General features: G+C 35.6%; 1 protein-coding gene across 1 annotated transcript; it reads left to right on the top strand.

Moving 5' to 3' along the window:
• Positions 1-699: 699 nt before the first annotated feature.
• Positions 700-12,068, top strand: RNF212 (ring finger protein 212). The gene is made up of 11 exons (XM_064151818.1): positions 700-766; positions 2,989-3,063; positions 3,862-3,918; positions 5,173-5,231; positions 5,327-5,391; positions 5,481-5,550; positions 6,253-6,298; positions 7,623-7,686; positions 10,008-10,080; positions 10,796-10,998; positions 11,672-12,068. Exons 2-11 carry the CDS (start codon positions 3,016-3,018, stop codon positions 11,695-11,697), a joined length of 711 nt encoding a protein of 236 aa, XP_064007888.1. The 5' UTR covers positions 700-766; positions 2,989-3,015; the 3' UTR covers positions 11,698-12,068.
• The last annotated feature ends 330 nt before the right edge of the window (positions 12,069-12,398 follow it).

Raw genomic sequence — 12,398 nt, 5'->3', positions numbered from 1 at the left:
TGTCGCTGTCGGTGTTCAGCAGCATGAAGAGGATTGGAGGTGGTATTTGGAAGCTCTTGTGTGTTGCATTCAGTTCATGAATCATTCATATACATCAATCCTCAGAACCCTTCGAAAGGATCTAGTAAAACTATCAATTATGTGTATCATAGTAATATGCATTTACTAGGAATATTTGCAAGTAACCAAAGAGAGATTATTTTTTTTTTAATGACACAATTTTAAACCCCAATTTGATTAATTTTTTCACTGGAAGAAATTAATAAGATAAAATTATTAATTCTTTGAAGTTAAGGTTTCATATGTTTTATCAACAGAGCCAGACTGGGCCTCAGTCTTAAAAGTTATATATCCAGTTAATGTTAAGTCATTAGTTAAGCATATATGTAATTAAACTAGGCAAAGAGCCCTATTTAAATCAACAGAACTAAAAGTCACCTGCATTAAGTGACACTAATGATATTCATAAAATTATTTACATGAGTGCTTATTTACAGGAGTAAAGCCTGATGACATTCTCACACATTTTCCCTGTGCAGCTGTGTAAAGCTTACAGAACTAAATTATTTATTCACATTTATTTGTATTTCTTATATAAAATTCAGATTCCCTCCACAAACTCCAAATAAAGGTTTGGCATCAAATTCTATTAAAAATGTATCTGGTAACTGTTGTTTGACATCTTTCAAATGTGTAATTTCCAGGCAACAAAGATGAATGTTTGATCTGTAGAACTCCTTGTCGCACATTAGTACTTTCGAAACAGGTAAATGAAGCTTTAGTATTGTTGTATTCATTAATCTGTAGTTTACTTAACAGCTAAATTATTTGCATTACAAAATACTTCCCTTTTGTTTACCAACTGTGACATGAATATTTTACTAACAAAAGACTGGAAGACTTAGATACTTATGCACTCTGTAGCTTTCAGTTTTACAGATTTGTTCAGATAAAAGCCTACTGAGATTGTTCAGGTTTAGATTCTTCTGGGTTGCAGATCACTTCAGCCTTTGCAAGAAACGTGGTTGGCTACTGAGTATCTGACTGCTTCCAAAACAAGGAAAATAGTCACTGACTTTGGTGTTTGCATATCAGAGAATATGGGCTGAATTTAATTATTTCATGTAATGAGCTGGATCGAAATCTTTGTGGTGGTGCTTCAGTGTTTTCAAGTGTGTTGTTTTTTTTTTCCCTATTTTCTCTTCAGTTAAGCTGTTTTCTTCGTGGGAGAGGAATATTGTTGGGAATTATTGTTATTCATTAGAGAATTAATAACTTTTAATTCCCTTTCTTGAAGTATCATTGGAAAGACTTAGTTCTTTGATTTCTCCCATGAACCTTATTCTTAGCTGTTTTTATAAATAGGGTGTGAAAATATTTACATTTTCCTAGACTGATGCCTACCTAAGAGACAAACCTGTCCTACACAGAGGAAAAAAAAAGTATTAAAATCTTTCAGTACCTCAAACACACAATATGAGGCAATAATATACTTGAAATATAGGACAATTTGGGACTAACCCTGAAGAGATGGCCTTGAAAGAGATGTTTGAAAATAAGCTGATCTGTATCTAAATACTGAAATCTCTACATGTATACGCTGTGGAGATAAATGAGTAACAAACACGAGATAGAACCAGTTTTTAAACACAATCTTACAGAAAAGGGTGAAGAAGGCAAAGTTCCCAAAAATAAAAACCTATATCAAAGCAGGATGCAAGCAATACAAAGTAGCAATGCACACAATAATCAAATAATTTTTTTTAGAACCCTGTAAAGCTCCTAAAGGAGGCATGTTAATAAGCTTTGAACATCAACCTAGCCTTGGTGCAACTTTTGTTATTCATTTCAACCCCAGAATAATTTAAGTTGTCAAGGACTTCTGGAGATCATCTTGTCCAACACCTTGCTCAAATCAAAACTGATTTTGAAGTTAGATCAGTCTTAAATTGCAGCATTTCCACATACCATGATAATTTACTTGTGAAATACTGAAGGAATTAAAAAATGCAGTGATTGGGATACTAACACAAATATTAGATGTTTCATTAGAACCTGCCACTGCTGTGGAGGACTGGAAGGAAGCAAATTACCATATTCTTTGAAAAAGACATTCATGATGATTGCTTAGCCTTGATTAAGAACAGATAAAATGATTGGAATGATAATTAAAGATGCATATAAAAAAGTCATGGCTTTATAATTCAGGAACATGAATGGAAATATACCTGGTAACCTTTATGAGCTGATGCTATGGAAGAATTCCCAATGAGTAGGAGGTCCTATAAATGCCTTAAACCTCCTCATTAAATTGTATATTGGGGCAATCAAAATCTACACATTAAATATTCTCATCTTTAAGTAATGCATGCATGTCACCTTTATATCTTCCTTCTGTGTCTTATGATCCCCACTTGCATTTTCCCAGAGGATGGTTAAGTGTTATGGTAAATCAGAACCTCAGTGTTCATTATTTCAGAATATCAGATTAACATCTGCCAGTCCTCCATGCAACAGCTAAAATAGAAAGTGTTCTGCAAACCTTTATTTGCAGGAGTTTTTATATCAGCAACAAAGCTGATTGGGTTTTAATTTGTTCAGATCTTTGAGACACTGAAACCGAGATCATGGCTTTGTTAAGATTCTAATGCTAGAGTTTGGCTCCTATGAAGATGTTTTAAAGATGCCAAATATATTTTGTGAATACTTAAATTTTTCTAGGTTAAATGTTGTCATCTCCTTTGTATTTTCTCTACTTAAAGACTAGATAGGCAAACCCTGCTACCTGTCTATCTGCTCTTCTCTTTCTCCATATGCCATTCCATCCTGGGGAAATGTTTTGGTTAATGTCAACCAAATTCAAAAGTGCATAGGAAGTCTCAAATACAATTAACTTCCTCCTGTGAGTTCTAAGAATTAGTAGCTGTGGAATATAACATAACTTGCAAATACAAATGCTAACCTTGGTAAACTTTCTTTTCTCGGTAGACAAGTCCTGATATTCAGTCACTGTTCATGGGAATTGACACGTTGTGCAAGAAATATTCAAAAGAAATAACACAGGTGAATCTGTCTTAAAACTTTTAACCTCTATAAAATAATCAGCAGCTTCTACTGATTGTTATACTAAACATATATAAACTGCAGACACTTCTGATCCTTTGATGACTATTCAGTGGGAACCTTGCAGGCTCTTCTGCAGTGAATTAAAAGTAGACACAGGCTAATTTTCTCAGGGTGTTTCTTTTCAGTCACCTCTATCCCTACGTGTTTCCTGACAGTTTTCTTACACATTAGACAAAAGATTTATTAGTGAGTCATTGCCTGTTGTAATTTGTTCCTCAAGCTCTTGTCTTGCCTTCCTGGCATGTTTTGCACTTCTTGCCTCTCATGGTTTATGATCCTCATTTGGACACAGGAAGTTCTGACACACCACTAGACAGCGTGTCTAACAATTATGTTTTAATTAACAGGACATTTTACAAGGCAAGTTATAATTGCCAATAAGACACATTTCTTTTTATGTTGCCATTAATTTTATGTGTTTGCTTAGCATTAATGAATAAGAAACACCACAGCTAAACTGGCTTTCCAATGTCTTTACCTTGGTATTGAGCATAGTGTTAGAATCCAAGTTCAGTAAAATAAATCTACCTGCTCTAACATATTTGCTAGAGCAAATAACATTTATCAATGATGATAACTTAGAATGTTTTCTGGTAGAGAATTTTTAAAAGGAATGTTAAGCACTCATTAAAATATAGGATAATTGGAATACTGTAGTATGAAGAAGCTCTTCTCCATCACTACAGACTGAGGTTGGAAAAATGTGATGCCTGATGTAACTGTACCTGCTTTTAGGTTTCAGAATTTCAAGAAAAACACCGTAAACATTTGTTAGCATACCAGAGACAAAAGGTAACTCTAATTGTGACTTCCTTCTTTTTGGTGCTTTATGTTTGACTGCTGCTTTGAATAGTTTCAGAAAATAATTCACCTATTATTGGGATACCTACAGTAATTTGTCAGGATTGCATCATTTCTGTTATTACAAATATCGGGTTTTAATTGTTTAAAATTGCTGATAACTTTATTAATTATAGCTACTATTATTAAATAAAACAAATTTTAGTTGTGGGGTGACAGGGTCAAAGGACAGGGAAAGAAAGAACTGATTAACTATATGGAGGAAGAAGTACAAAAGGTGGGGAGAGGTTGGTACTCAGATGGCAGGCCTAGAAGAAAAGAAGATTAGGGTTGACAAATAAAGCTGGAGTAATGGAGAACAAGACTAAGGACTGCTAAGAGCTACCTGGCAATATGGGTGAATCAACCAATCAATATCTCCCACAAAAAAACCCATGCTTTTATAGATGTATATAAGGGAATCTTATTGAAGAATTGATAAAGAATTAATTAAATAATTCAAATTGCCTTCTGAGGAGAAGCACAAAATATTAACAAGAAAACACCAAACCTGTCCTCAAATCAAAGCATGAGTAGTGCAAAGCCATGAAGGACTAAGGCCACAGGATGAAAACTAGAGATAAAATACAGATGCAGTATTGACTGAATTTTTACATCCCTCATAAAATAAAATATATGATCATGAAAACTAAAACCAACACCTACTTGACCTAATATTTTTGATCGTAATGTTCTTGAAATTTGCAAGCTCATAGCATTCTCTCCTGTAGATACTTCGGTTGTGTCTGTAATATAGTAGAAAAAACTCTTCACATAAACTTATTAAGCTTTAGATACTGAAAAGAACCTAATCAGTTTTGAATCTGATATGAGAAATATGGGTATCTTTTCCAGATGATTCCATATTAAATGAAACTGAACTTTTATATCAGATGTGGAAAAAAGAAGAAAAATAAAAGCAAACTATTTTCAAGCACTTAGTATTCACATATTCAGTATTACCAGTACACTTAACAAAAAGTAATCAAAATAAGCCAATAACCACCCCAAAGAAATATCTCTTTTTCAGACTGACTGTCTAATTGATTCACACAACAGCTCCAGTCTTGTTGCAATAAATCTGAAATAACAATGGTATTAAGCCTCATAGAAAGCAGCCTTTCCACCTTCAGAATTCTTGGTGCATGACAATGAAGCTGTGTATCACACTGAGAGAATTTGCTTTTTTCTATGGTTATGTCACAGACCTTAAAGCTGGAAGAATCTCTCAAGAAAGTAACGCAACAAATGCATCAAATACAATGGTAAGAGGTTTAATGCTTTACTGGCCAGCTAGACCAACAAACGAACCAAACTAGCTTTCCATTTACAACTGTTTTTTCTTCTATTTCCCCTTCAGTGTGAAACCTCCTGAGAGAAACACACAAGCAGCATTTCCCAGTACAAGTAGAAATCCACTTTCCAGTAAGAAGTGTTGACTTATGGTACTAACTACTAAATACACTCCACTGGATTTAACTGTGTTCTAATACTAAATTTCTCAATGACTTTAGATCCTCCAAGAAAGCAGAGTAGTTATCCTTCGTATTCTCTTCACCCTAGTCATCCTTCAGCTTCTGAAATGTAAGTATAAGTCTGTTCATTTTCCATGAAAATCTTGTCAGTGACAGCATAATGATATTTGCTACACAATGTTTGGGTATTTTTGTAAGGAGTTTAAAATAAGTATGTTTTCTGATTTTGTGTTTCATTTCCTCAAACCACGTAACTATGAAAGAATTGGGGAGGATCTTCTCTATCCACTCCACTTATTAACTACTTGTAGAGATTATCTTTGCTCTCACTGGGCATAATGCACCTTATTCTAAAGATTTTTCTGGATAGGTAGACAGATACAGGAACCTCTCCCACTGTAGAGGAAAACTGAATTACTTATACAGACATCCATATGTAGGTTGCAGTTGTCTAAGGTTAGATGCGGTGAACTCCAGTAAGGCTCACTACACTTTAGCTAAAGCTAAGAGATTTCTATATCTGTGACTGTAACTTTATTTGTCTTAATAAAATTTCAGAATACTGTTGAATTAAAGTAAAAAATGCTAATAATCAAATAACTTTCTCTGTGAATATCTAAAACAAAGCTCAGAATTAATGAATAGATTTTTTCTTACAAGTTCTACATATTCATGTGTGTTGTGAATGAGGTATTGTGTTTTTTTCCATTATTAGTCAATTTTAAATTGAGATTCTAATGTAATTTTAGGCCTTAAAATGAATCTATTATTTTTATTACAATGTCATCCTTATTTTGACCTTTGTTGTAAGAGTGGAGCCAATGGAGTTTGATACTTTACCTTCACCAATGAGGAAGGTAAGTGTAGTTTTGCATTCATGTCTATATACGTGGATGCATATATAGATATGCTTTAGATGTCTCCTGCTCGATTACTACTGCAAAAAAAATAGGATCATATTCTTATGCACACACTGCTTTCAGCTGTGCTTGTTGCCTAGCAGAAAGGAATTACAACACAGCACTGATTTTTGCCATTATATTCTCCCCATCACACACAAGTTCTTGAAATCTCAGTGTGTTTATATGACAAAAATATGGTAGCTGTTTCCAGATTAAATGTCGCTAGCACGTGAAACTGGGAATTTAAGAGCTATTCCATTAAGGAATGAAAATACATGGAAGACTTCCACCTTCACCAGGCTGCATGGAGATGGCTGTAGTGCAGATCTCTGCTGGCATCACAGTTTCCTTTTGTAACCTAGGGACTGGTTAGAGCTATAGATATCCCATATACATAGGTGTAGCCTACAGAGTACCATCTCTGATTCATCTCATTCTAAAGGAAATCTTATAGATCCCAGTCACATTTCTCTTCCTTAATCATAAAGGGAATTTCAGGAGATCAGTCTGAATATAAATGCTGCCATTGCAGAAGAGGATAATTGCTTGGCACTCCAAATTTCACATCACACTGATTATCAAAACATTCCTGAAATTTCATTTATGATGTAAAAAAAAGGAGGCTTTAAGATACAAATGAAGCCAGCCACTATCTTTCTCCTTTCATAAACAATTCTTTTTGCTGCTTGACCACATGATCTTCCTTCTGTCTGTGCACAGGGGCATCAGCATCTGTGCAGTGTCTTCAGATGTTGGGCAAATGCTAGGTGTGAAGTCAGTGATATGAACCTGGTACTAAGTAGGAAAGTGCATGTTTTGAGTGACATCTCTAAAACAAGACTGAAGATGGGTACTTTTCACTGTGTTGGTGTTCAGGTTAGAAGAGGTAACATCCAGGAACAGATGCTAGCTTAAGGATGGAATCTCATCACAGAAAATTATGTAAGTGTCTGGTATTTTCTCACCTGAATGTGAGAAAATACCAGACTGCACAAGGACTGAAATACATGCACCTCCTCCCTAGCCCACTGTGGATCTTTGAAAAATAATAGCTCACTCCTGAGACTACTAGAACTTAAACACATGCACCTTCTTTTCAGCCCACTGTGAATCTCTGATACTCAGTCCTGGGGTTTTGCCTTTCAGTGTTCTGAGCAAAACTTATCAGAGAGTGCCAGAAATCCATAGGTTTATAGTCCTTCAAAATGTAACACTATTGCTTCAAAGACCTTCATAATTAACATTCTTATAACACTCTAATACCTTGCCATTCATTTAGCCTGAAACACCAACTGGTCCAGCAAGATTATCATTAATAACTCCACCACAAGATGGACGTATGGGTGAGTAAAAATACAGTCTGTAACTGGATGACATTTGCATTTTGTTAAGAGGATGAATAAATTAAAATACAAATATTAGTAATTTAATGAGCAAATTTTAATTATTGGAGTGTAAGGAACTCATCATGGAGAGATGAATGCAGTAGATGGCAAATGGTTAAAAATGAGGAATGATGCAAATCTTCTTAGTAGTGACCTCTTGTGTTCTGTGAATAATTGCTTGTAATCAGAATGAATTTTACTGACCAATCATAGCCCACACTTGCAAAGAAAGCACTGTAATGATGTTCTGGTTGAGCAGAACAGGCATATTGCATTATATGTTATTGACCCTCTATTAACCTTTGTAATTATGTGTTTATAGTTACCAGATATTAGCACTGTCCATAATATCATGTTAAAAATCAGTGGAGGAATCAGGGGAAGCTAAATGAAGAGTACTGAAGGGTTTGTCCAAAACAAACTAATTGAGCTGAGCTCAGTAATCTCTTTTTCTTTTTCTCACCATATCACTGTAGCAGGCTATAAGACATTTTACCTACTCAAAGCTCCTTTCATCAGGGCTGCTCCAGGCCATGCGTAACACTCTGGTGTAAGACTGTGATGGTTTGGGTTCTTACCCGCCCCCCCCCCCCCCCACTTTTGTAATTGTCCCAGCTAACTCAGAAGGGACTCCAGGAATATAAATGAAGCTATTTATTTTACAGCAGCAAGTATACAAGCAGCTATTTACAATATATACAGTTATATACAGAAATATACAAAGGATAAACAATACAGAAACACAACTCCCCTCCCAGAAACCTGAGTCCCCAGGAGGGGCTCTCAAACCACCCCAACACCTTCCCCGGCCCCTCTCAACCTTACCCCAGTTCCCAGGAAGAATAGAGGTGCAGCCAAGAGGTTAAGAAGGAAGGTTAGTGGCAGTGGGGTTAAGGAGATGTGGCTAGGTCTGAAGGCAAAGGCAGAAAAACAAAATGGAGAATGTTATCAGATGTTTTCCTTCTTCTTCCCAGAACTCTCAGCGAAACTGATGAGGGAAGGAGACACAACCATTGTTTACCTTTTCACTGCTCATTATCTAGTTCTTTTACCAAAACATTCCAGCTTGCTTCAAACTAGCACAAAGACAGACACAAATAACAGCCCACTGCGATTTGTGCAATCTCCTTTGTGAGAAGCTTCCCAGAACTTCTCGTGTTCTACAGATCCACCATTCCCACATCCCTCCTACCCCTGGATTTACGCTCAGCCTGTTCTGTGACAGTCTCTTAGGCTGTGCTCCACCTGGCTTCAACACACATCTCCAGCCACACAAGGAACTTAAGTCACTCTCATCTTTTTCCATGGTGTAAATGTCCCAAAACAAAGACAAATGCAATTGCAATGCAAGTGTAACAAAGGAGTAAAGATTGTTTTTTCTATATTGTATCTGATTTGTATGTTCAGATACTTCCTAAATGTGTGTTTGCCTATAATTTTTTTGTATAACAAGACAATGAGTGCTGAGGTTAATTGAGGTTTTTTATTGTTTCTGAATATAAACAGATATTTAATTAGATAGTAAAATTATATGTAGAAGAGTTGTGTTCAGCACATTTCAGAATCAGCCTATACAGGTTTTCAGTCGATGGAGTTGAATGTATCAAAGCATACTTGCAAAAGTGAGGGCAAGTAGAAACAATGATTTAATGATGCACTAAAGAAACTTTCCTTCTTAGAGATGGGGAGGGTAAAAAAATAATATCTTGAAGCACTAAAGTATGTTAGCAGAGCTGTCTTGCTAGTCTAGTAATAGTCTAATAAATGAAAGAAGATGAAAGGAAGCAATATGTGTTTAACTAGAAGAAAATTGCCAGGAGTGATGCAATTTGCTGTTTTCATGACAGCTAAGCTCTATGTAGGCTTCATCTACCAAGACTAAAACCAGTTTTTCACCTATTCTCTGTTGGAGTAGTGCTGAGGACCTTTGATGGCTTACACTTCTGTTGAGTCTTCTTCCAGGAAGAGGTATTGGAAGGCAACTCTTGACTCAGCAAATGCCTCCCCTCTGCTAAATTGTGTAACTGTGTAAGAACACATAAAAGCACAGGACTAACATTTAGGGCTCAAGTAACATAGGGACTTTATTTTGTAAGCCAATTCCCTATCTTTCTTTCTCTATTGTAATTGTGCACTATTTTAACTCTTGAATAAACCTATAATGAATTTTCCCCAAATAATGCAACTGAAGTATTAATCGTTGTTTCCCAAGCTCTCTTTTCAGTGAAGTGAGTAATTCACATTGGTCACTTAAAAAAAAAAAAAATCTATTCTTACAGGAAGTGTATCCTACAGAACTTCTCAGTCATCTGGAATAATATCAAGTCAAAATAGCAGAGCAGGATCTACAAGGTAATGAAATACCTTTACAGGATGCTATCATCTCCTAGGAGAGACTGAAATATCTCATCTGGCCTGTATTAATCTCTATATTTAAAGGTCATATTTTATACCTTAGGAAATGTTGTTATGCAGGTGAACTAAACCTATATGAATTATTCAGGTGTTGGTTATTTTTTGAAATCACTTTATTAAAAACTGTGCAGAGATAATGTCAATTTCTGTAGATGTGGCATCACAGTAGTTTTATACAGAGGGTAGTAATTTCATAGCAAGAAACTGCAACAAGAAGTCTGGTTTATAATCCTCCTCAGTATCGGAGACAACAACACAATATTTACACTACACTTATTCTCTGAATAAACTCAGTGTATTCATGCAAGTGTTTGAGGTGTTCAGACATTGAAGAGCTCTCAAATGAGGACCATTATTATGAAAAAAAATTCAGTGAGTCCAGAAAAAGTAAAATCTTGCTTTCTATAATCATTAAGCACTACATATATATATATACACATATATATATATATGATTTCTTTTCCTCATCTCTGATTCTTGTGTAATTAGGTTTGTCCTTCTGCTTGTTTAAACATGTGAAGATACTAAAGAAGTACAAATCTGAATAGAAGTATGCAGAAGCCAATAACAACAAGCATTAGCACTATGAATTTAAGTGGTTTGGAAATATCTTATACTACAAATCATAGCCATTAATTAATTTCATCAACAGATCCACGCCTATAAGACTACCACATAGTTTGTGTTCACTCACATCATCATCCTCTGGATCACAAAGCAGCAGCAGAAGAGGGTCATGGGCTACTTCTGACTTCAGAACCCCTCAGCTCTTCCCATTTACATCACCTTCTCCACAGCCATCTGCAACAAGGCATCCAATCACCATCTCTGGACTGTTGCAAAGACAACATTTAGGCAAGTTTATGATAACAACAACATTTAGTGCTTCCTGACAGATTTTTCAGATTAACATAAGCTTATTACTTGTTTACAGCAGAAGAGTAAATAAGAAATAAATGAAGCAACACGAATATGGTATTTCAAATCTGGAAGGAGGCTATCAGTAATCTACTTGAAAATGTGCTCTGGCTTTACCTCAGGCTGATATTTTAAGAGAGTTAAATATGATAATGGTCATAATTGTTTTCTGAAAAATACCAGTCCTAAATAATGCAAAGTACATCATAACCTGGCAAAAGCTAATCTTACAACAGACCTCAAGTGAGGAGTAGAGAAAAATATGAAAGAAGCAAGATTAGGAACTAGGGGAATTAAAGGAAATAAACAAATGAGTGGAATCATTCTGAAAATGGATAGGGGGTGGGCAGATGAAGAGACATAGATGAGGAAGAAAGAGGTGCTGAGGAACAGAAAAAAGGGTGAGGACACTAAAAGGGCTGAGAGTAGAAAAGGAGCCCACAACAGTGCATGGGGCAGAATTAATGCTGTAGAGGAAGCAGATTAAAGAGGTAAGAGTGCAGAACAGTAGCGTACAAGAGGAAACAGGATGGACCAAAGGAATTTGTTGCCAAAGTAATTTTTCCTTTAGTCTTACCATTTTTTTCCCCCATTTGTACTTTTATTCTAGGATCTACTACTTTTGGAGGACATTAGACAGAAAGATGAACAAACATATGTGAGTTATGTCAGTCAATAAGCACCTGGAGGAACCCTACAGGTCCTTGGACATCAAAGTATTTGTCATTTCTGTACAATGTCCAGCTGGCACAAATCACTCATGAATACATGGTTTTAAATACACTGTTCAGCATGAATAATGTATTTAAAACATCACTAATCTCTCTGATTAGTATCTACAGTAGTTTTAGACAGGAGCACAAAATCCCCTGGCTAGTTTTAGAGATTTTAGCTCTAAATATATTGTATAAATAAAGGACCTGTAGTAACTGTTAAGACAAAAAGAGTATATATGAAATGATAATTTCTTGCTGTGGATTCACTGAACTACAGAAGAACTGTAATTTTAAGTGGATGTGCCTACACTGTACTAGAGATGAGCCCCAGTCTTAAAGATATCTTTAATTTACAGATTTTTTATGCCAAAAATAGTCAATTTTGCAATCAACAGATTGCTTTATGTTTGCACTGTTGAAAAGGGTAAGGTTTGAGAGATGTTACATTCCAGTAGACTCTGCAGGGCTTCAAGAAATTTAGCATTTGATTTAAGTAGCAATGAAGGGATGAAATGGGGCAGCTGGAATGAAGAGACAAAAACTTTGGAGAGTCCCCTGACACAGGAACATCAGCTGGAGATCTGATTCAAAGGTGCTAGAATGCAGCCTTAGTCTTTTGAG

Source organism: Pogoniulus pusillus, chromosome 11 (assembly GCF_015220805.1).
Source record: "Pogoniulus pusillus isolate bPogPus1 chromosome 11, bPogPus1.pri, whole genome shotgun sequence".
NCBI lineage: Eukaryota > Metazoa > Chordata > Aves > Piciformes > Lybiidae > Pogoniulus > Pogoniulus pusillus.
The sequence above is the reverse complement of the archived record's forward strand: the minus strand, read 5'-3'. Positions and strand labels throughout refer to the sequence as shown.